The sequence below is a fragment of the Centruroides vittatus genome, unplaced genomic scaffold (genome assembly GCF_030686945.1).
Source record: "Centruroides vittatus isolate TY-2023 unplaced genomic scaffold, ASM3068694v2 contig_1035, whole genome shotgun sequence".
NCBI lineage: Eukaryota > Metazoa > Arthropoda > Arachnida > Scorpiones > Buthidae > Centruroides > Centruroides vittatus.
In genome coordinates this window covers 1,336,502-1,363,243 of record NW_027120673.1, presented here as the reverse complement: position 1 = coordinate 1,363,243, position 26,742 = coordinate 1,336,502, and the positions used below count along the sequence as shown (strand labels likewise).

At 29.5% G+C, this 26,742-nt stretch overlaps 1 protein-coding gene across 1 annotated transcript; it reads right to left on the bottom strand.

Moving 5' to 3' along the window:
- Positions 1-861: 861 nt before the first annotated feature.
- On the bottom strand, positions 862-26,158 carry LOC136969544 (ADP-ribosylation factor-like protein 8B). Its single transcript, XM_067263752.1, has 6 exons — positions 25,938-26,158; positions 17,828-17,908; positions 15,702-15,775; positions 13,850-14,011; positions 7,769-7,839; positions 862-1,660 (listed from the first exon to the last, which is right to left on the bottom strand). Exons 1-6 carry the CDS (start codon positions 26,058-26,060, stop codon positions 1,611-1,613), a joined length of 561 nt encoding a protein of 186 aa, XP_067119853.1. The 5' UTR covers positions 26,061-26,158; the 3' UTR covers positions 862-1,610.
- Positions 26,159-26,742: the final 584 nt, after the last annotated feature.

Genomic DNA, 26,742 nt, shown 5'->3' with positions numbered 1-26,742 from the left:
CATAAGAATGCTTTATAAATTTAGATGAAAATCTTTTACAAAATATATGCTTTCATTAGAAAATTTTCTTAAAATTTAGTATAATTCAAAACCACTCAACTTAGTGTTTACATGTATAAATATAGCAAGTAAATAAAATAATTTCTGGATGTAGACAGTCAACTGCTGCTAAATATACAAGACAATTACAAATCATCTTCATTCACTGTAGTTATTAAACATGATTGACAATAGAAAAGTCAGAATAGAAAGATAGTAAATATACTAAAGTAGGTTTTAAGTACAGCAACATGGGAAACTACATAGTATACCAAAATTTAGTAGTGCCAAGATATTGACTAATGAAATTTGATAAATTTTTTCCTAGTCAATTTCTATGATTTATCATTATTAATTAAATATCTTAAATATATTATAAAGCATTACATATTGTTGTAAATACTGTGATATCGTGAGGACACCATGTTTTCAGTTTGTCCAGGGCACAAAAAATCTTAGTGCCAGCCATGAATACATCATATTGGAACATCAACAAACTTATTTTCTTTAAGTATTTAGGGTCTTCATCTTAGGAATTAGATAGAAAATTGCCTTTGTTCACTGACATTACAATATGCTTTACAACAAATTATTTTTATATGAATATATAGTAGTTATATTTTACTATAGTTCTCTATTCTCAAAGTTATTTTATTTGCTTTCAATTTTATTCTTTGTTGAATAAAGCAATTTAGAATTTTCCTCTCATTTTATTTTGTATAAACTTATTAAAGTAGTGGTAAATATTTCTAAACAATCATCCAATATGTTATATAATATGAACAAGTTACAATTTCCATATTAATATAATATTAACAAAATGATTGAAGTTTTCTATTATTGTAAAAACATGAATTCACTGATTAAACAAAAATCCAAAATTCATGGTCAAACAAAACATTTAAGTAAAATTTAATTATTTGAAACTGGAAAAGGAACCAGGTAAGTTAAAAGAACACTTTTAGAATTCTAGTTGGTATTCCAATAATAAAATCACAAGTTAATTTTATTAATTTAATATTAATACTTACTGATTTTGCACTCACCATAGAAATTATACATGATTATTGCTTATATATTTTACTTGCTTCCCAGGGTACAAATAAATTTCAAAAATCATTACTAATACTCAAAGTTCATTTTTTATGCCTTCAGAATATTATCTATCATATTACATCCTAATTACAGAGTTCAATATATGAGATAGACTTTACTAACTTGATGCTTCATGTTTGATTTCAGAACCAAAATTGGTCTTGTATAAAATGGGATAACTGTGTAAATATAGTTTTCATTGAATTCTATATATATATTTCCTCCTTCATTCATTTATGGTATGCTATTACCAAATCACTCAATGGTTACTGTATACTTTAATTAATCATGTTGACTGATCATCATTTTCAGAGGTACAGTACAATTACTTTTTTTAACATCTATTCACAAAGTATGAACTATACACTGATGTATACAGAATGCATTTTATAATTTCATTATGAAATTAATTACTTGCAATGCTTAATTTTTGTAATTAAAGTAATATTTTTCTTGATTTCCATCAATTAAATATTTTAATTTTGACTAGATTTAGAATGCAGAATTAACCACTTCAGAGTGACATCTGAAACAAAATAATTACGTATTTAATTAACATACTTTTATATTTTTAATAATCAAAACAAGTATTTAATCTTTACACTTACGACAAACACGTTTTATTCTATGTAAACAGCTCAAATATGATTGAATTATAATTTAGATTGTGATAAAGGATATTGGTTGTGTTGTTAATATTTTTATAGGTATTGTAAGAGTTCACAATAGTGCCGACCCCATTGTCAAGTGGAACTAAAGCTGAAGAGGAAAAAGAAGAGCATTCACAAGTAATTTTTAGTAGTTGCTACCACCTCAGCAGTGAAGAGCAATGGTCCTACTTGGAAAAATCTGTGACCATCTGGCAATATTACCTTTCTTCTTGAGTCAGAAAGATAGAGAAGCGTGAGTCCATTTCCTTGAACACTAGCAACATGCAGGAGAAAGCACAAAGGTGGCAGAAAACAGATTAGCAAGAAAAAGCTATTAATGCAAAAAGAGAGAGGAGGAAGATAAAAAAACAAAAAGAAAAGCACTATATATTAAAATTGAAAGCAGAGCAACTGTGAAAGTGTGTTCTTGAACAATCTGGATATTAAAGTGGATCCCAAATTGCAATCTCATATTGCTGGAACTATTATTTGTGTAATGTGTATATATATACTTTTGGTTCACCTTGTATATACTAGATACATACATATATATAGGATGAACCAAAAGTAGGTGGACAGTAAATGATAACATTTATTGAGAGCACATATACAACTATATTTACTAATACAATACAATTTTATTAATGCAGGTGCTCAAACTACTGTCCATCACAATTTACCCAGCTTTGAAGTCTACATTTCACCATTTCATGCTTTGACAAACAGTTTTGCACAAATATCTGTGTGTAACTAAATATCCTATTCAGCTCCTTAAACAATAAATCATCCAACACCTGTTGCTGAAAAATCGTTTATTAAAGAAACATTAACGTTTTCAACCTACTATGATAGGCCATCTTCAAATGTACCAGAAATTTGAATGTATTTAACAATTAAACAGCACAAAGTTCAAATGGTTTTTACATTTAAATTTAAATGAAATACTGGGTAAATTAACAAATAAATATTAAATACACTGAATTAACAAATATAAAAACGATGTAAGTAATGTAATAAAATAAAAATAATAAAATAAATACACAAAAAATGCCATTAAGTTTAAGGGCAGGAGCAGATTAAGAATTTTTGTGTTTTAGGTAGAACTTCCATGTGGAAGCTAGTTGATTTGCATCTCTGGCATTAACACAACCATCTTTTAGTTTACTTTTATATATTTCGATTTTTTCTTCGTACATTGCAAGTGATGGAGAACGCATAGTCCTGGGGATAGTCACTTCATTCCACTTGACCACAAGTTCTCTGCTTGAAAGGAGATGGTATAATGACAGGTATCTACATAAAACCAACACAGTCTACTATACATTCTGGCTAACTTGAACAACCCCTACGGATACAAACTGTCCGCCTTTTGAGCACTCATCAGAAGAGCGTATTCATATTGCTCTAATGTACTGGACAGGATCAAAGAGCTTAATAGAATTAAAGAAACAGCTTCAAACTTGGGATATAAAAAGAGTACAATAGAAGGGCTAATTAAAAGATATGAAGAAGGCAATGTAATAAGAACCCAAGCAAATCAATTTTTTAAAAATCTCCAAGTTCACTTATAATCCAAACATCAAAAAAATCATGAAGCAAGTGTCGGACAGAAAGCATTCAAAAATGGTTTTCTAAGTATTCTAAGAAATGACAAAGACATGATTAAAATAAAAGAAAAAGCGGGCATATATAGAATTCCGTTTGAGAATCAGGAATTAGGAATAAAGAAGAAAGAGATGCAGATAGACCAGCTTCTGCATGGAAGTTCTACCTAAAACACAAAAATTCTTAATCTGCTCCTGCCCTTACACTTAGTGGCATTTTTGTGTATTTATTTTATTATTTTTATTTTACATATGTTATTTTTATTTTATTACATTATTTACATCTCTTTTATATTTGTTAATTCAGTGTATTTAATATTTATTTGTTAATTTACCCAGTATTTTGTTTAAATTTAAATGTAAAAAGCGTTTGAACGTTCTGCTGTTTAAATGCTAAATATGTTCGAATTTCTGGTACATTTGAAGATGGCCTATCATAGTAGGTCGAAAACGTTCATGTTTCTTTAATAAACGTTTTCTCAGCAACAAGTGTCGGATGATTTATTATCTGTGTGTATTTCTTGAAATGCATCTCTGATATAATTTTTCAACCATAACCAAGTTAAATATACACTATTGTTAGAGTTTAACCCTAACAAATCCCTATTCCACCTATATATATAACTTTATGTATGAATGTATATTTTTCCAACTCTATTACATATCACAGAGGGAAAGTATGGCAATTAGTCAAAATGACTTCCAAGATTTTTATATTTTTGAACTCGGGACCTTGAAATGTCCAGAAATGCAAAAAAAATTAGCGGATTTTGTCTGTATGTATGGATGTTAGTGTGAGGGAGCACACCCTCATTGAAACTTAACTCCTGTACTTTTTTGTTGAAAATTTCTGAAATTTTGCAAGGAGGTGTGTATTAAGGGGATTGATGCTATTAAATTTTGGTGGTTAAAGGACAATGGGGTGGGGAGATAAAGGAGTGCCATATCTCGAAAGAGGTCAGACTTAAATATTAATAACAAATAACATCATTACGATTTTTTATAAAACTCATTCCTATCCTAAAAATTAAGCTTTTTGACATTTTACCAGGTCAGTCCATAAGTTCATGCGTATTTTTATCTACAAAAAAAGCAGCAAAAAATTTTAATTAAATTTTATTTCAATCTATAATGTATTCACCATTATTTTGTACAATTTCTTGCCATTTTGATAGTAGCTTTTTAATCCCGTCTTCATAAAATGATTTCAGTTTTGAATCAAAATATTCAGAAATAATCTTTTTTACATTGTTCTCATCCTCAAAAGTTTTCCCTTTTAAAAAATTCTGCAAACTGCAAAAAAGATAATAATCACTGGGAGCAATATCTGGCGAATATGGTGGATGAGGTAAAATTTCCCAGTTGTAGCTTTCAAGTTCCTGTACAGTTATTTTTGCAGCGTGTGGTCTGGCATTGTTATGCTGCAAGAGAACCTGCTTTCTGTTCACTAACGACAATCGATTTTTTTTCAATTTTTCATTTAAACGCTCTAATTTCTCACAATACATTTGAGCTGTAATTGTTTGATTAGGTTCTAGCAGCTCAAAGTGAATTACACCTGACATATCCCACCAAACAGACAAAAGAATTTTTTTTGGATGCAACCCATTTTTTGCAGTCAAGTTTTGGCTGCTTGTCGCAATCCATCCATTGTCTTTTTCTCGTCACATTATTATAGAGGATCCATTTTTCGTCTCCAGTAACCAGCCTACCAAGAAAAGGTTCTAAAGCAATACGGGATAAAAGAGACGTGCAAATGTTTACACATTGTTATCAGTTAGCTATTGACAGTTCATGTGGTATCCATTTTCCTAGCTTTGAAACTTTTCTGATTTGTTGTAGGCGTCTATGAACAGTTCCATGGGATGAATTTAAACGTTCCACAATTTCATCAACTGTTAAAAATGGTTCTGCTTCAACTAGTTCAGAGAAAGCATCATCAACAAAGTCAACGGGTCTTCCAGTACGAGCCTTATCCTCCACACTAAAATCATTGTTTCTAAATCTTTCAAACCACATCTGCACAGTCCTTGCACTAATTACAATTTGATTATGTACAGTATTTATTTTTTTGGCTGCATTTGTAGCATTCTCACCACTTAAAAATAAAAAGTATAAAACATGTCTTTTATATTCATCGGTTACTTCCATTTTAACGAAAATAAACAACTGAAATGTTCACAATTCTGAACAGTATTATATGAATGAGATCCAATTTAACACTTCAGTGTAAAAATTATCACATTAGACTGACATTTTTAACAGCAAAACAAGATTTTTCTCAAGGTCATAAAAATGCACATGGACTTATGGACTGACTTGATATAATAATTAAAAATATAAAAACTTTTTAATAATAAATTATCATAACAGATGGCACAACACACACAGTTTTAAATCGTGTCGGGAAAGTTAAGCAACTTGTTGTTTATATATATATGTTATGGACAAAGTAATTAATTGGGCATTATTCATAATGACCAAAAAGGGCAAGCAGTGTAATTGACCGCCCTTTTCCTGGACCGGTCAATTTGATAATTGACCGGTCATTATAAATCACCTAGTCGGGCAAAGTGATAATAATAAGTTGAGGAATGATCATCCGACATACGCTAGCTAATCGGCACTCAGTTGCATGTGCGTATTGTGTTTAGTACCGAATTTAAAATTTGATTAAAAAACCTCCACTTATTTCATTTAGAAATATTTATTTTTTGTGAATTATTTCAAAGTATTTTAAAAAGAACACGTAATCTTTTAAAACTAAGTACTATTAACTATATTAATTAAATGGCAAAATTTTACCTATGTGCACCAAGATGGTGCACATAGGTAAAATTTGGTTGCAACAGTGGTTGCGGTTTGTGCAGTGGTTGCGACTGTTTGTGCTCTCGACAGATTTCTCCTGGAGGAGAGCCGCCAGCAGGCCGCCGATTGTTTAACATTACTAGATATTGGTACATACTAGTTCTTGATATGTGTGTTCAAGAACTACTGTGAATAAATAACTAGTGACGTTAAACAATTGGCGGCCTGCTGGTGGCTCCCCTCCAGGAGGAATCTGTCAAGAGCACAAACAGTCACGACTGCCACCAAATTCAGTACCAAACACAATACGCACGCGCAACTGAGTGCTGATTGGCTGGCATATGTCAGATGATCACTCCTCAACTTATTATAATCACTTTGCCTGACTAGGTGATAGCAGTATTCATAGTGACTGATCAATTTGATAAATTATTGAAATTTATTACAATGCCCAATTTTGTTGGTCATTATTCATAATGCCTGTATTAATCACTTTGTCCATAACATATATATATATAATTATTAAATTAGACATTTGGGGGCAAAAACGAAAGACAAAATGATGCAATAATGCTTGTCAAAATGATGCTTGTCTTCTAAGTCACTCATTATTAATTCAGTAACAACTGAAACTGTTATGATAGTTTCACGTACAACTAAATTTTTTCAACTCTCTTTCATTACAAAGTGTACAACTTTTTACATTGCATGCTTTTATTATTTACTAAAAATAATTCCAAAAAAAATTTACATTGTTACCAAAATACTGTTTCATCACTTGAGCTTTCATAATTTACACTCAAAAATGAATTATATTTTATGACATTTAACTGCTATTTGCAAAATTTAGTATTTAAAATGTTAAATTTTTTCATTCAATACATTATAAAAACAATAAATTTACAATGTTTGTAGTTTTAAAAAGTATTTTTGATAGCACTAAACTTTGTAAATAATCCAACACAAAAATTTAGTGGCAAAAGTAGCTTCTTATTTATTAGCTCAGTCCAAATTTTCTACTTTTTTCCCAATATGGCAACACTATGGTTGTGATTTGTGGCTCCCTTTTGAATCCTCATCCAAAATTTGAGTGCTGTGATTGTTTTATTAGTTGATATAAAGTAATGCTGAAACTGGAAGAGCTAAAATGATATGAGGGATTGAAAATGATGCTGGGTATTTTGGTGCAAATTTTGGAACTATTTAGGGAGTCTATAACTTAACTAATGACATTTTCTTCTTTTTTCATGCCAAATTCAAATACAAAATTGGTTCAGCACTGAAAATGCCTAACCTCAATAATCACATAAGATAAACACCATTTAAATTTATATCATACACAATGCACTCTTGCTAATCAAAATAATTTTGTTTGTTTTTCTGCTAAATATTTCAACCAAAAACAAAAAAAAAATTTGGATTAGTTTTTAAAAACATGTCAAATTTTCTGTATGTATTCTTTTTTGACATGCTTTTCTTTATATATAATCTTGCTAATCCAAATGACCAAATACAATAATTAGTTCAAATTAGTGAGATTGCACTATAAAAATATTTAAACATCATTCTTACCTAAGTTATTTTTTTCCTTGCAGGATATTGAATAACAACAAACTTCCCTATCTCGAATAGCAGAAAGATTCCTAATTTAAAAATGCATTTTATAAACATTAAAATGTTAAATTCATCAAAACAATTTAATATTAAAATTAAATTTATATTACAAGTTAATTTTTTCTTTTAACAACTCTAACAAATTTTAGGATTAATTTAAATTTAACTTTAATAAATTATGTTTAATTAAGATTAAAATTAAGAGTGATTGGCATATAGAGATACAGGCCATCAAGATATTGTGGAAGTAGTTGTGCTATATGAATTCAAATTGATTCAAAGTTAACAGGAGGATCAGACAAGGCTGTCTTTTCACCCTCTTACTTTATTTGATATCATTTCCAACAAAATAATGGAGAGACAGTGTTTAACTACAATTATGACACAAAAATTAGTGGCCAATGATTAAATGCTCTAAACTTTACAATTGATCAGGCTGCTATATTGAGAAGTAATAATGGATTTGTTAAAATGACTGATAAGACAAATAATACATCCAAAATTTAATGGTATGAAAATTAACTATATTAAAACCAAGACAATAGTGATAAGTATTGATTTAAATGCTACTTTAGATATTAGGACTGATAGCTGACCAATAGACAATGTGTCAATATTTTCAATACTTATGCCAACTATTTAAAGATCACTAATGCCCAAAAAATTAAAAAAAAATTGCATAGGCAAAGGAAAAGTAAAAATAAAACAAAAAATCTTACACCAAATACTAACATTAAATCAAATTGATGTATGTACAACTGAGGAAAAGAATGTTGAAGGTGTTTATCTGGTCCTTTCCTCTCTCTGCAGCTAAAACATGGATTCTGCTCAAAGGGCCAAAACATTAAAACATTCTTTGAGTTTTTAAGATATGGTATTGGAGAAAAATGCTGAAGGTGAAATGGTCAGAACAAATAAGCAAAGAAAAGCTAATACATGCATTTGGAAAAGACTGTAGCATTGTACAGTCCATTAAAAAAACCAAGATAAGACGACTGATTAGGCCATTGCCTTTGACATAACCTAAGGAAAAAGATACTTGAATGACTTATCTAAGACAAGAAAGAATAAAAGTAAACAGATAATCTCTTTTGTACAACAATTATGTACCAACATAAATTTTACAATCCACAGAGATATGATTTTTTCATTAATAAAAACAATTTGTCTATGAATTGAAACTATCATTATGTTTACATTTTTGAAGTTAGCAATATAACAGAAAAATATTCTGTATATCAAAACATAAAAAGTTATTGTAAATTACAGTATATATCAATAAGTCAATCAAGATCTTTAATTCAAAGTTCAGTGGAAGCAGAATTTGGCATTTCTACTATCTGCCAAATATTGGAGATTTTTTTCCAGGCTTAAAAAGTTTACTTAATTATAACAACAAGTAAAAAAATTGATAAGTCATGGTTTAATTAGAATAGATGATATGCTCTCTCAATTTTGAATCATCATTAGATGGCCAATTTATGTTATGTTTAATTAAGATTAAAAATAAATTAATATAAATTTAATTATATTTTTTATTATTATTTTAATAAAATATATATTCTTTGTTGAGGAATATGTAGTTTCTTAGTCTATAACAAAGTGATATATTTCTTTATACAACACAAATCACAATGTCAATCACTTATATCTTTGATTATAGCTATTCCACTTATTGTCAGCTTTGAGAAAATATTCTGCTTGTTAAAAATATCAGACCAGATTAATAACATTATATAAAAATAATTTCAACACTTAAAAGAGCAATTACAAAATTGGAAATAAACAAAAAGCTAAATAAAAATTATAATCAAACTATGTACACTTTTTAATTTTATGAAAAAATATTTTTGCATTATTTACAGAATATGAAACAAATAACATATTTGTTCATTTAAGATGAACATAATACATTATTTTAAACTATGTACAATACTATTTTTTAATCTTATTTTTGAATATATAAATATATACAGGTTTTCTGAAATTAATCCAAGACAGTGGTTAAAACTTTTAACATTTACAGAATCCTCATGACTGAATTATTGTCGAATCCTAAGCAATAATGTTTAAAGAAATAAAGAAACAATGAAGAAGACAGCAATGCTGTTTTTATTTTCTAAGCAATAAACCATATAATTAAACTATTTCTAAATCACATCTTAGCAATTTTTTTAAAGAAATTTGATTTAATTAATAATATAAAAAACATAATCACAGAACAAACATAATTAAAATTCAATCTGTGCAACTGAAAGATTGCTTACTGAACTTAGAATTCCACAGAATATAGTTTGAATATCACTGGTCTAAGGTTTTGAAAATATATGATCACCAATAAGTTACAATATACAGGGTTCCTACTCAAATTTTTGTTTTAAATTTCATGACTTTCCCTAACCAACTCTGTACAATTTCCCTGACCCCGTCCTTTACAGTACAGCATATCGACAAAATAAAACAGCATTTGACTTACTATGCACATATCGTATTGCTTCTTCAACCTTAATTAGTTATTTTTCTAATTAACAGTTACTTAATTTTTATAATTGCTAAATTATTAAAATTAAAAATAAAATGTTTTGTTAAATTAAAATACTTTATTCTGTTATTAATTCACCATCATAAATCTATATGGCTTTGAAAAAAAAGAAAAAAGCCATTATTTATTATTCATTAACAAATCCTGTATAATCCATGCACAAAAGTATATATTTATTATTAAATTTATCCCTCAATAAATTTCCTGAACTTTATAAAATACTGATAAACTGAAAAAAAAATGAAAAATTGTTTTGTTATGCAATCAAAATTATTAAAATGATAAATAATTTTAATTTAAATGTTATTAGTTATCATTTTTTGTACTTTGTTATTTTTTTTTATCAATTCATTAACATCTGGCCTCAAACTGTGTGTAAATGGTAATTGTGAGAGACTCAGAGAAAGTTAAAATATTTCAAAAAAAATTTTAATCAATGTTAGATTATTAAGAATATTACAGACTTTTCTCCCAAATTCATAATACTAAATAATTAATATAGCTGTTTTAAAATTTACAAATGACAATTGATATTGCCATATGTTATATTGGGACTTACCCATTAGTTTGATCCCCTGGCATTTTACAATGCTATCTTCCCTGTTGCATTTTATAATTCTTCACAATCAATCAATATTAGTTTTTAAGATTAATCTGCACCATCAGCAAAATAAGTAAATGTCTGTAATAACTGTCTTAACATTGTGTATTTTTTTAAATTTTGTTTAAAGTGATCACAATTTATAAGGTATGATTAGTAACAAAAAGAAAAACAAAACTGATAAATAGCAATAGTTTGTGAGCACTAAGATTGGTTTTACTTTACCGCTAGACTTATTATACCACCACAGGATATCAAATTAGACTTAGAAAAACACTATTTTAACATTTTATAACACTTTTTTCTAAGTCTAATTTACACTTATAGTGTTAAAATAGTGTTTTTCTAAGTCTAATTTGATATCCTGTGGTGGTATAATAAGTCTAGCAGTAAAGTAAAACCAATCTTAGTGCTCACAAGCTATTAAGAAGACTAGACAAGAAGCATATCATAGTGATAAATAGCACTTGTGCATTCTTTACATTTCTATTATACACACCTCAAACATTAAGTCAATATTTCACTAACAGTTTTAATATTGTTATAATCAACAATATATCTTTATTTATATTGTAAAAGAAAAACAGTATAATTTTTGAAGAACTTTGGAATAAGTTTACACAATACCCAAATGGCATGCATTAACCTATTGTTTCTCAAATTTCACCTTCTATTAACCTGTTTAATAAATTTTAATATGCAATTTGCCTAGATTGTGTAGTTTGCTGACAACATATTTGCCTAAACCCATAGTGATCCATAGACCACACACTGTTGAGAAATCTGCTGTCCAAATTATTTCAACTACCTGAATATGAAAATTTTTACTATTCAGCACTACACACTGTAAAAATTTCCAATGTCTTCAGACAATGCTTCCAATAGTGTCAGGTAAAGAAAGTTAAGTATTCACAGAATGGTTTGATTGATGAGAAAAAGCAATAGAACAGCTGAAAATCTGGCAAGGAGGAGTGCCTCCAGGAAGACTTTCTACAGGAAACTGACTATTTAGGATTTGTGAAGAAACCTGGAAACTCCATTAGGGCAGCCTGTTGGTGAGATGCAAACCTGCAACCAACTACCAGTGTTTTATCCACTAAGTCATTGATGGGTTAAGTGCATAAAGAAGCCAGTATTAATTACCAAGGCCAGACCCAGCTTGTGTTATTTTAAAATTTCAAGTAATTTCAAAAAATTACAATGTTTTAATGAAATTATTTAAATTGCAGATGTATGTAATTTTTCCTATTAACTTTAAATAAAATAATTTAACTTAAATAATGTAAAATGTTTTAGAAGTTAGACAAAACAGTCATGGTGGGAAAATAATTTCAATAATATGAAAATTTTCCTTTTTACAATATTTTTTGGTGTCATTACTTGAAGGTCATCCTTAACTGAAATTTTTGAGCCTTATAAAAATTCATTCTAAAGTCATCATCATAAATAAATTTTGCATTTTTGGATGTCAAAAAGTCTTAATTACTGTCTATACTAAAAATAAAAATAATCAGCTATGGCACTGAATTCAATTTTATTTCTATTAATTAACATGATGCATCAAGTTTATAATTATAAATACTATCTTATAATGATAAAAACGTGTGCTTAAATTAAAGCATTCTTTTAATCTAAAAGATTTTTATGTTAACTAATCACTTTAGTGTTACATGACCAATTGTATGGTAGGCCTATTTAATTATATCTATAATTTAATTTCAATTTTCCAAACTATATAATAATACGAGGGTAATCCCAAAAGTAAGGTCTCCTATTTTTTTAAACACAAAGAAACATTTATACAAAAATAAAGTTCTTATCATCTTAAAGCTTGAACATTTATCTATTTTTCTATATAATCACCATTTCAATCAATGCATTTTTGTAGGCGCTGTAGCAGTTTTTGTATGCCCATGTCATACCTGCTCGCCACCACATCGCAGGTCCCATCTTGCGCATACCTTCCGATGTTGCAACTTTTCCGTTAAAATCCTATGAACTGTGCTTGGGGAAAGCCCAATAACCAAAATGCAGAAGTCATCCAGAGTGATTTGCCGATCTTCATGCATGGTTTGCTCAAGCTTTGCGAATGTCTCGTCAGAAATTGACGGTCTCCCGCTTCTTTCTTTGTCATGAATTTCAGTACGATCAGCTGCAAATTCCCTATACCACTTGAAGATGTTTTTGACATCTATGCATGACTCGCCACACATGTCTGTCAATTGGCAATGAATTTCAATCAGTTTAACATGACATGGTGGTGAGCTGGTATGACATGGGCATACAAAAATGCATCAACTGAAATGAGGATTATGTAGAAAAATAGATAAATGTTCAAGCTTTAAAATGGCATAAACTTTATTTTTGTATAAATGTTTCTTTGTATTTAAAAAATTAGAAGATCTTACTTTTGGGATCACCCTCATAATTATTAATTGGTTCATAAATTATGGTTTTATTTTGTAAGCAATAATTTTTGGGGAAACATTGGGTCCTGAAAATATTCTGCATCCCTTTTCATAAGTTGCATTGCACCACATCACTCCTTGTTGCCTGCAGATGGCTACACTTAATCAACCATATTGTGAGAAAAAAATCAACATGGCAAATTCCCTGACTCTTCCTGACTTTCAAGGTATATAGGAACCCTGAATATATTATATAAAATCCCTTCTTTACAAACTGAAATAAATTTTGGTTTACAAAAATGAAAGAATCCTAATTTAATACAAACTATCTAAAAATAAAACAAAATTAATATATAATATTAATGGTAGTTTTCATAAAAATTGTTGGATTATGATAGTTCTAAAAATTTGATAAAATGTTTATTACAACTGCCATTAATTATATAAATATTAGAATAATTTTAAAAATTCTGTTAAAAACTATTTACATTTGCTCAATAATCTGTTTTTCATTCAAGGCATTTGAAAGATCGCTCTTATTACCCAAAACCAGAACAGGAATTTCAGAGAGTTGTGGCTTTTCTAATAAACTATGAAGTTCATTTCGTGACTCTTCAATCTTCCCATGATCAGCTGCATCAACCATATAACTAATAAAAAAAGAATAGTATAAAATTTTAATTTTATGTTTTCAATTTATTTCTAACATTTTTATATATTTAAATTTATTTAAATGTACAGAGATCTAACTTTCTTTGAAACAGCACCAGTACAAAGTGAAGCAAGATCTAAAATATATATTAACAATCTATAGATACTTGCTTATAGTTATTCTTTATGTTCTTATTGAAGGTATCAATACTGAAGCAAACGATGTTTTAGCAAAATTTATGTCCAAAAATATCAATAGTGAATATTTTCTAAATAATTATTAAGTACTGGAATTTATAACTATCTCTTTCAAAACCTTTTATTTCCAGTAAAAATAATATTATTTACTTGCTTGAACAAACATTTTCATATCTCTATCGAGAACTGCTTCAGGTTCGATAATGTTCTAATATTGGAATGCCCAGAGTCCAAATATTAACTGCCGCTTAGTTCAAACGTTCAAATTATTTGATGCAAATTAATTTGGCTACTTATGTCCTACTCCATTATATAGGTCCACCTTCTGCATATTAATATTTTTCAGACGTCTTATTCAGAGAATTCAGCCAAATTAATTTGCATCAAATAATTCGAACGTTTGAACTAAGTGGCAGTTAATATTTGAACTCTGGGCATTCCAATATTAGAACATTATTGAACCTGAAGCAGCTCTCAATAGAGATACGAAAACATTTGTTCAAGCAAGAAATTATTATTATTTTTACTGGAAATAAAAGGTTTTGAAAGAGATAATTATTTAGAATTTGTAAAAGGAAATTTCTAGAACTCATTGCAATATTTATCCTAAAGTTGAAATTTTATGAAATCTTGAATATTTATACATTCAGGATTTTATGTTTATAGAAATGCAAAGGTGTCTATTTCAACAAAAAAAATTTGAAGATTTTTTTAACTAAACATTTAGTAGTTCTGAAGAAAACAAATTATTTAAGAAATTGATATAAAATGGATTGAGCTACAGCTTATTCCAAGAAGCAGTTATCAAAATACTACAATATTTACCCTTACAAAATTATAGGCGAACAGTACCATAATTGAAAATTACAAAAATGAAAAAAAAAATTAACTATTATATATGATGGTTAAGTTTATTACTCAACAAGGAAATATCTTAAATGTACATCTTATTTTAATAAAGTTTAGTTTATACTCTCCAATTTCAAAATATATATCAATAATGTTTGGAAAACAAACATATAACTGCTTTCAAGCTCAGAATAAATCAAATATGTAGGTTATTGTATCAAAGAAATACTCTTTTAATATTAACCAGGTAAATGAGAATAAAATAAAATCATGTTATAATAGCACTTATAATTAATTTTAAAGAAACTTTGACTTCTGTATTTGCATAAATTTATGTTAATTGACTTGTAAAGAGGAACCAAATCCAAAGTTTATAAAATATAATAATTTTTTATTGGTATAATCATAACTTGACAACAATTGTATATATATAAATTGTTCAACAAATCTAAACTATGCAAGTTTAGTGTGAAGATAAACAATTAGCTCAAAAGTACACACTAATGTAATTCATTTCAGATGTTTGAAACATACGATTTTTTAAATTTTACACAAAAATATGTATATTATTAATTATAAACAACAATGTTTACCAATAGAATTCAAATTTATTCACATTAAAATAATTCAATTCTAACTTACATGATGGCATTCACTCCCCGACAATATCTTTCCCACATACTCCGAAATCTTGGCTGACCACCAATATCCCAAATCTATAAAAAAAATTTAAATATGTTATTTTAGTAGGTCTGGATTATTCAAATGTATGAAAAACAAAAATTTGGTTCATCTGTTAGCAAATACAATTAAATTTTAAAAATAAATAAAAATTTGTAATAAGCAAACTAAAATAACTACAGTTGGCTCCTTTTAATTCAATTATTACAAGAATCCTAAGAAGTTTGAATTATTAATTTTTGGAAATTAAACTAGTTTTCTGCAGGTTTCTAGTGTTTGGAACTATTTCATACTGTTTGGCAATATCACATTTTCTCTTTAACTTTCTTTTCCATTCCTTCAGCTTAAAAAATTGAAGTGATTAAAAATAAACTTGTGTATATTCCATGCATAAACAAAAATATAGCTAAGCAACTCTACTATCTGTATGCAAACATCACTGAAACTGTAAAATATATGACAAATTCACCCACACTCTTGAAGTTTATAAAACATGTGCATTTTAGATTCCCTAAAATATATGCCTGTAGAAACCAGCAGACCATAGAAAAAGAAAGCAGAATAAGTTTTATATTCAAAATATCAAACTTACCAGCTTCAAATAATTTGAAGAAATGTGACAGTTTGAAAAATTATGTATCAAAAACTGAAGAAATATGCCAGACTCTAGATATTCACCATAATGAACCACAGCATAAAGTATCAGAAACAAATTATTATTCTAAGAAAGATGAATTTTTATTAAAACTGGTCTTTTCCTCTTTGAAACACATACTCAATTCCCCCCTTTTCCCAATATTTCTTTCCATCTAATTCACAAAATAATAGTTCTGGAGTAGCAAAAATTTGTATGAGCATATACAGTGCCATTCTCAACATCTTAGAAAAAAATATTTTTATCTGCTCTATCAGAATATTTAGCTGTTAGTGCCTGAGAGTAGGAAGAAGTAGGGAAAAAATGAGAAATCCTTGTCATCTGTTTTTGTAAAAAATGAACATAAAACAAAATCTCTTGACTTTGTCATGGTTGGATCAAACAATGAATTAATGAGAATTATATTATATATACACCTAAGGCAGATTGATAAAATCAGAAAAATAAGAGACCACTTAGGCAGATGACCAGTTAGCGAAATTTGACTTCATTTCAATATCAACTCATAAAAACTAACCTTTTTAACTATTTCAACTAACTACTTTAAAAATTCAGCTTCTGATTTTCATTATAAATTGAAAAGAATGCAAACATACATCAAACAAAACCCAATATCATAAGCAAATACACCAGCAACTGCCGTAAATGACCGGGCTAAATTTTGGATAAATGATTATAGATTAGAAATAAATTTGGCACTAGAGTTAGGCATTAGGTGCCATCTCTTATTAAAATTAATAATTATATTTAATTATATGGATAATTATAATATTATAATTATAATTATAACCGTGGATGATTATATCTTAGTCTTATATATGCTGGAAGAGGAAATTGGACCGAAGATCCAGGTAGCATAACTGGCAACGCGTCCTCACGGTAAGCGGAAGTTGCAGGTTCGAGTCCCGCTTCGGGCCGATGCTTTTCTTCCAGTTTAATCTAAATTAATTAATTAAATATTATAATTATTAATTTTAATAAGAGATGGTGCCTAACACCTAACTCTAGTGCCAAATTTATTTCTACTCTATAATCATTTATCCAAGATTTAGCCCAATCATTTACGGCAGTTGTTGGTGTATTTGAAAAGAATGCATTCATTCCTCTAAACATGAAAAATTCAAAAGAAATGGATATGAAAATATATGTCCTAATACAGTCAATAATTTAACAAAAATTAATACAGATAAAACTTAAAAAGATATATTAGAGATAGAGATAAATGTCTTGGCTTTTTAAAATAAACTAATAGTATAAAGTCTTTTGAATTTAAACATTAATGGCTATTCAATGTTTTAATTCAAAAAACTTAAAATTAACTTCTTAATGATATGTTTCTATTACTACTTATCTTAGCATTAGCAATTCTTTGTCATCTTATAGGTCGATATAATTTAATGACAAAATAAAGAAAATGACTATCAATATATACCTTTATGACAACACTTCCTTTTGTAACTTTTCTCATATTGAATCCAACCGTAGGAATCATATCTTCACAAAATTGGCCCGACTAAATATTAAAACAAGTGATAGCTTCAATATAAAACCAAATTAAAAATAAAAAAATTTCAAGTTTTAGCATAATAAATATTACACAATTTTCCAAATTCACTTAATTTGATTGTATCTTTTTGCTATTTAACAAATTAAGCAATTAATTTAAAACTTAATAATATTTAAAAATTACTTTATTAAATATAAGATAATATAATCTCATATGCATAACAATCATAACACTGTACATGCCTTATACATTTGTATTACATTTTAAATCATCAAAACTTATTCTCATTCATAATTATTAAAATTATCATCATTGAATTTCTATTTTTGTCAAAAAATATTTGAATTAAATTTTCTCAAATAATTGCTAAGATGATTGAACTGTTTGTGATCAGTGTGCAGTATATATGTAATGTGTGTTAGTGTGTGGTGTAATAGAAATTATCCAGATTCATAAAAATATCTCAATAAGAAAAAGTTTTAAATTCCTGTTAAATATACTTTTGTTAAATGTATCAGATGAGAGGAATAATTTGAAAAGAACAATCCTTTTCTAATAAAAAGGACTGCTACATATTAAATATTTATTTCTACTTATGTTAAATGAGATGTCAAAATATTTTTCTTATATAAAAAATACCCTATTACAGTAGCCGAATGTCAGCAAGATGATAAAGGATTGATAAAGGATGAAATATCCATTCAATTGTATGTTTTATAAAAACATAAAATCTTATCAAAACCAATCAGCAACATTGCATATTGATTTTGATATTGGAAAGGATAATTTGATAAACCATTATACAAAAATCATAGAAAGCAATCAATTTCAAATTGATCCTTAACAAAAATCTACAGCAGTATGCAAAATAGATTGCACTTAACAACCTTTATAATAGAAAAGCACTGTTTAATACAAATAACTCTTCCCAAACCTGTAACCAGTGCAAACTCCTTCTTCAACCAAACTGTTAATGAACAGAAAATAGCACTTTACAAACATTTTCGAACCCTATCAACAGTTCTTCCTCAGGTAAAATGAATTTCAGTGGAAGTGCAGCTCATATTACTTCAAATTCGAAATATGTACGTTTGAATGCACATTTCCCGTTTACTTGAGGTACACGGGAAGAACCGTTGATAGGGTTCAAAAACGCTTGTAAAGTGCTATTTTCTGTTCATTAACAGTTTGGTTGAAGAAGGAGTTCGCACCGGTTACAGGTTTGGGAACAGTTGTTATTAGTATTTTCCAGTGTCAATAAAAGGAGATTTGTTTAATACATTTGATATTACTAAAGTTACTATGTTTAACTGTGCATGTGTAGATGCAATTGTTTGACACCAATGAATATTTTCAATTTTAAACAATTCAGTTTTCAGACATATTACATTATAGTAGTATGGCTGATATGGACTAAAATATTCTATCCAATAATACAGTACCCATTATATTGTGCCTTTTTTGAACTTCCAAATATCGATACTGGTATAAGCTAGAACTAGACAGTAACTAGACACAAAATACCTTATGTATTTTTCCAACAACTTAAACTACAATAATATAACATTTTTGGCTCGATATTGTTAATCAAGCCAAAAATGTTAGTTATATACCAATTCCAGTCATAGGTGGCCTGCAATGACTAATTATAATATTAGTAACCCAATCCAATGCCTTGTGTGTAGGGATTGCAATCCAGCAGTGTTTTGAATCCAGCTGGATTTTTGCTGGATTGAAATCATTCCAGCTGGATCCAGCGCAGATCCAGTGTGGATGTATTTTTGGTGCAATAGTATTATCTGTCTATCTATCTATCCTTATGTTTTTTTAATGAAATAAAACATTTTTAAAAAATACTTAAGAAGCTTTTATTATTTAGACTGGTCACTATAAATCAGTAAAACTTCTTACACATTTAGGTAGTAAACTTAACTTTGGTTCGGTTTAACACTTGAGATAGAGATAATTAACTTTAAATGTTCAGTTAGATTATAATTATAATGTAATCTTTAAGTTAAATAATAGCAAAGGTAATTCTACCGATTAATTTATATTAATATATTATAATAATGTAAGGACAGATAATCAGTGGCTAAGTGGCTATCAGTCTTACCAGTTTTCATATATAGGCTCTACATATTAGTCTGTAGTTATTTATAAGTACATAAAACTATGTACTGGAAGTAGAATAAGTTAAATAAACTACACCTTTATCAATCCAGCAAAATTTAATAAAATAATAACGTTTTCAATCGTTTTTAACGATCTTCCTCGGTTACAAAAAAAATAGAACATTAAATATAGAACATAAAATGTGTTCGGAATAAATATAAAAATTAATGAACAACGCCCAAATGGACAAAATATAGATAAATAAACAAAATAAATAGCGGAAAAAATATATACAGGGTGTTTTTTTAAACTGACGGTACTCAGAAACACCTGTAGAGCAATCTAACAGCCAGACTGTCGCCAAATTTGGGAGAGTGACTAAGGATGATATGGAAAAGAGATTCCGTGAAGAAAAAAGTAGTACCTAAATTCGCCGATAGAGGAGGATTTGGCGCTGTTGTAGCGAAAAAGCTACCAGCACTTCACTGAAGAAAGGGTCATCAGTCGCTTTTTTCCACTTGCATGGCCGCCTCGCTCCCCGGATCTAACCCCATGTTACTTTTTCCTGTGGGGTTACTTAAAGTTCAAGGTCTATCTTGGTAGTGTCCCAAACTTGATGACTTTGAAAGACAACATTTCTCGAACTGTGACGAACATTCCTGCGGACATGTTACGTTCGGCCATAGAGAACACGGTGTTCAGGATGCAATGAGTTGTCCAGCAGGACGGTGATCACATTGAAGAAGGGAGAAGGTTATTTGCTGATTAATTAAACTTTCGTTATTACACTGAAACCTCTGTCTGATTATTCATTCATGTGTTTGTTAGTTGCAGCTGGATTTTATGCAAATTCTTAGCTGTTTCGCTACAACAGCGCCAAATCCACCCCTACCGGCAAATTTGGGTACTACTTTTTTCTTCGCGGAATCTCTTTCCCATGTCGTCCTTAGTCACTCTCCCAAATTTGGTGACAGTCCGGCTGTTAGATTGATCTACAGATGTCTCTGAGTACCGTCAGTTTAAAAAAAAACACCCTGTACAGTAATACCTCGACTTACGTACCCCGACTTACGCGAACCCGGAGTTACGCGATTTTCAAATCTCGACGATTCGTCTTTTGTTTGAGTGCCATGCAACCCTTGATTACTCCCCCCTCCAAACTATTGTTCAGCTTACAGGTTCGAACGTATCGCGCGGAATCGACACATAGCTACAATTTATTTTGTCTTATTTATTTCTGTGTTTGTTATATCCATGGAGACTTGAGACTCTACCGTGTCATCCAAACAAAGTAGAACTGATTCTTCTGCATCAAACAAGAAAAGAAAAACTCCATCTTTAATAATGTTAACTTTACATTCCAAAGACTTCGACACAAAAATGAAAATTTGTAAATTGGCAAAACTTGATCCTTTAGACCCAGTTCAATCAGATGATCGAATGACGGTTGGAAACTTAACAGAAGGCCTCAGTTTAATTAAAAAGAGGTTACAAATTTTAGAAAATATAGACTCCAACGAAGAGTGCATTTCTTCTACAAAACGAGAAATAAAAAAATTATTAGCATGATATGAGGAAATTTTGCAGGAGAAAAAAATCTTTGAGCCGTCAGACGAATTTGTTAGATTTTAGGAAGCTTTCTATAACAAAATAACTTCGATTTACGATTTTAATAATATAATTTGTTATACATATGTATTATCTAAGATTTTATTAAACATTTTTTCTAAATTTTTGTTTTCTTTAGTCTCCGGCCCCAATTAAAAATAATTTGTATGTATTTATATGCAAAGTTATACCCCAACTTACATGAATTCGACTTACACGGTTATCGCTCGGTCCCACCTATCGCGTAAGTTCGGGGTATTACTGTATATAAGATATAACAACAAAACCAGCATTGTCCGTTAATAACATTAATTAATGTAAAAGGATCTCCACATGGTAGACAATGAGTCCGCATCTCTACAGTTTATACAACCAGTTGTCATGTGTGCCTTGCAGATTTCCAATCTCTCAAGGTGTTTGACCGTTTGCCTACATTTTTATAATTACCGCTTGATCCCATTGGACGTTAACATCCTTCTGTCTTGCGTATGATGCCAGCGCAGTGTTGTCAAGATTCTTACTGATTGTATATTTGTGCTCTTGAGCCTTTGTTTTAAACTGCGCATTGTTGCACCCACATAAACAAGCTTGGAATTGAAATGTTGGTTGTATAAAGGCACCGAATATATACCCGTTGTTGAATTCTGATCCTCTTTCTTTTTATCGTTTCTTAAAAGTTTGAAAACAGTGGGATTACGTCGGTATACAATACGAAAATTATCAGACCTGGCAGTACATCTATGTACCTTGTTTAAAAAAAATGGGATGTAATTAAGCACTATTCTTTTTATATTTATTCAAAACACATTTTATGTTCTATAGTTAATGTTGTATTTTTTTGTAACTGAGGAAGATCGTTAAAAGCGATTGAATACGTTATTATTTTATTAAATTTTGCTGGATTGATTAAGGTATAGTAAATAAAAGTAATTTAATTATTAGTGTTAGTAAAGTTGTGAGTAAATAATTAGTAAGTAATTAGTAGCAGTCTAGTAGTTAGCAAAGCGGCAACGCGACAACGTAGACTTTTGCACAATTATTTAGAAAGTTAATTGAGTATTTGCGGATCCACAGCGCTGGATCCAGCAGGCCGAAGAATGCGCTGGATCCAGCTGGATTGCTGGATGAGGGATCCAGCAATTGCAATCCCTACATGTGTGGGATACTGCCAAGGAAAATATCAAAACAAGTTATAAGTGCATCCATGGCAAAAGCGAAATATCATAAAGAGAACTACTTGCATGACTGTCACTTAGCTAAAAGCTCATCCTGAGGATAGGATTATGTTAAATGTTCTATTTGCAAAAGGACAATCAATATTGGCACAAGAGGACATAGTTCTTTGAAAAGACATACTGAATCATAAAAACATGCTGTCGCTAGCATAGCAATTGAAAAATCATTGCCTGTATCATCATTCTTTCAGCCAGCTTCTGATTCTCCAGACAAGGTATAAATTGTTTTCTGTATGATCTAGAAATATTACAATGATTCAATTGTAATTTTATATTAAACTTTTCTACAAGTAACAAAGACAGAAGTTCTGTATACTTGCCAGCTTAGTTGAGCATAATTTGCCCATGGCCTCAGCATTGTGTGCAGAAGCATTGTTTAAGATGTTCCCAGACAGTATAATAACATCTAAGTATCAGTGCAATGCAATTTTAAACATCATACAAAATGAATGAATAAATGAAATCATACATAATCAATGATTACTTAGCTGAATACTCACAGTCCTACTTTGTAACACTCATGGAAAAACAACACATTTTCTATATCAGTAGATGGAAATAACAATACAAATGTTAAAAAAATAATATACCCAATATCTGTTAAAATCTTTGATGTCAAAGAAAAAATGGTAATAAATAAAGTCTTTCATGTGCTTGATTAAATCTGGTAAGAAAATGTTGGATGCATTAGCTACCTACAATATGGATTGGAAGAATTGTATCTCTCTTAAGTGCATGTATGTGGCTGTCCATGTCACATAGTGCACAATCAGAGTTGCATTAAGCTTTCCATAGGCCTAGGCACTTTTCAATTTTTAAATTATTTCCAGATTGCAAAACAGTACAAGAGTTATTGCTGCTGCAAAAGAAGCAGAAATTAATATCCAGTAAACAAACATCATCATCAAACCCGATATATTTTAAAGCTAGCCTCCAACTAATGCCGAATATTATCGGGCTAGAAATGGCTATAATATTAATAATTTATAAGACAATTTGGCACTAGAGTTAGGTGTTAGGTACCATCTCTTGATAAATTTAATAATTATAATTTTAATTAAATAATTTTTAAATAATTTAGAAGTAATGGAAGAAAAGAATCGGACTGGAGTGAGACTCGAACCTGCAACTCCTGCTTACTGTGCAGATGCGTTGCCAATTACGCTACCTGGACCTCTGGCTGGTCCAATCTCCTCTTCCAGTATATATAAACTTATGTTATAACCATCAATGGTTATGCCAGTTAGGGATGCATCCTAGTGCCAAATTGTCTTATAAATTATTAATATTATAGCCATTTCTAGCCCGATAATATTCGGCATTAGTTGGAGCCTAGCATTAGTATCCAGCTTTCCTAATAATAATATTGCTCTTACAATATACATGTCAATCTTAGGATCAAATTCTGATGGAGAATCATCTTTTTCAACATTAAATTGCATTAAAAATCATTTAAGGTTAATTTGTCTCAAACAAAATTATCATATTTATCTGTACTTTCCATAGAAAAGAAAATATTAAAACAGTTGCCAGTTGAGGAAATTAGTAAAGATTTTGCATACAAAAAGTGTAGAAAAGTCTACATAAACTCAAAAATTTAATGTTTTATTCTAATTCTCATAACTTCTATTTTTTCAATTGTTAATTTCATAGGCCCTAGGAACTGTGCCTAATGGATAAGAGAGTACTGTCCGTAATTCAACAAAGAGGACAAGTAGCTCTCCAAAATGAGACTGAATTTGATATGGAAAACTTTTTAACAGACATATTTTTGGTTTAAATATTCCAATGTTAGAAAGCATATGCTCAAAGAATTTTGTGAATTAGTTGATACGCAGTTTAAACAAATTATCAGGCATGTTAGTGTGAGATGATTGAGCTTAGAGATGGCTGATGGATGAACAGAGTTTTACAGAAATCTGAAGGATTGAAATCATACTTTCTGCCCAGCAGTAAAACAGCATAGGCACCCATGACACAGAGCTGTACATTACCTTTGCCAAAGTAGTGTATAGCCAACATTCAAGATGTTATTTTACCAAACAGAGCTTGTAGTTTCTAAACAGAATTATGTATTTTGAAATATTGCAAGAAACTGTGGAATATTTATTGTGCAAATTCCCTTTTGCTGACATTGTTACAAAGAATAGTATAGTTTTAAGTTATGACAAGATATGTAGTTACTAGCAAATTGAATATTTTTGTAACAGGTATCAAAAAATGCTGAAGTTTACTACACAGGACAGAGATGCATATGATGAATTTCATGACTTTAACGACTCTATTCGCATTTTTCATGAACTATAGAGGGCACTGCATTTTTACAAAATGGCTATTTTATCTGGGTCTCTTGTAACTAGTCAACGCAAAACTAATCATATATTACTGTCCGATATAATGATATATGCTGCTTGTAGCTGTTTATCAAGATTCAAAAGACAACTGAATAATTCCAGAATGCCATCATCCTTAGTCATTGTTAAACTAAATGGGTTCATCAACAAAAAATGTTAGCAGTTTGAGGCTGCTTAGGACATCTTGATTAAAGTGAAGTTGTATATCAAGGAATATAACCTACAGCATAAAGGTATATAATATGTAATTTATAATGTAGTATTAAATCTTGTATGTGTTTTGTAATGAATTGTATTCTTCCGTAATGTAGTATAGTGTTTTGACTACATTGTTACTCATAATTAACCTATATGTAATGCATCTTCCTGCTGAATAATAAACAGCCATTCTCTTCTCTGGTTAGCCAAAACAAACTGTCTAGGTTGAGATGCATGCTTGCACATGTCAAACTTATATAAGTAACCTTTACCAATGCATATTGTTGGTCATATTGTTTTATATTTTTCCAAAAAAGTCAAGATTTGCAAATACTGGTGCAAATTTGGACCACTATCAGGACATGTCAATCTACACGTGAAAAATTTAACAAAATATAGTAACACGATCATTTCACGAAATTAACTCGCAGATTATAATTTGTGCATTTCACCTACGATTTATTTATGTACCTGTTTAAAATTACATATAAAATAATTTAAACGAAAGAGATTTAGAAAGATACTTGCAGATATAACATTGATAAACGTTGTTTTTCCCGAATATTGCAAACCAATTAAAGTCAATTCCATTTCCTCTTTCCAGAAAAGGCTTCGAAACCAATCAAAAATTCTATTTATGAAAGCCAACATAATTTCCTTCTTCCCTTAGTATTAATTTCTTAACAAATTTGAAAGTCGTTCACAATCATATGATTGCAATCATGTGACTTAACTTTTAAATACGACATCTGGTGGAAAATTATTGCACGCCTCTATGATCATAATATAGATTTGTCATTTTTGTTTTGTTAGAAAAATCAATAGATTTGATGAATATTTTTGTATAAAAATATTTATCAAATCTATTGATTTTATATGCATAAAATAATTGGAACGAAAATAAATATTCTCAAAATTTTGAGATTTTTTTTATATTTGAAATACGTTTTTTTAACTTTTTCCGCCATGTGGGCACTAAGAGGGCCTCTTATAGCAAGCCCATTATAGGTTCGGCCAGGCCCACAATAGGGCGACCGGGTAGTGAGGAGGAGGGGGTCCAGACATATCCGGACGGACCCGCCCCCGAAAAATTCCTGGGGATTTTATCGACTCGACTAGACGCGAACCCGGTTCCCTAGAGCGGTAGACTAACACCTTGACCGCTCGGCCATCCTGTTTAAGATCTAGAATGCTGAAAATAGAAACATTTTATTTATTTTTTTCAATGCATACAAAATGTACTTTTGCTGAATTTAATGTTGAAAAGAAATTACACGAAAACATAATTCTTAAAAATGTTAAATCTTTTCATATTTTGTAATTTAAATCACTG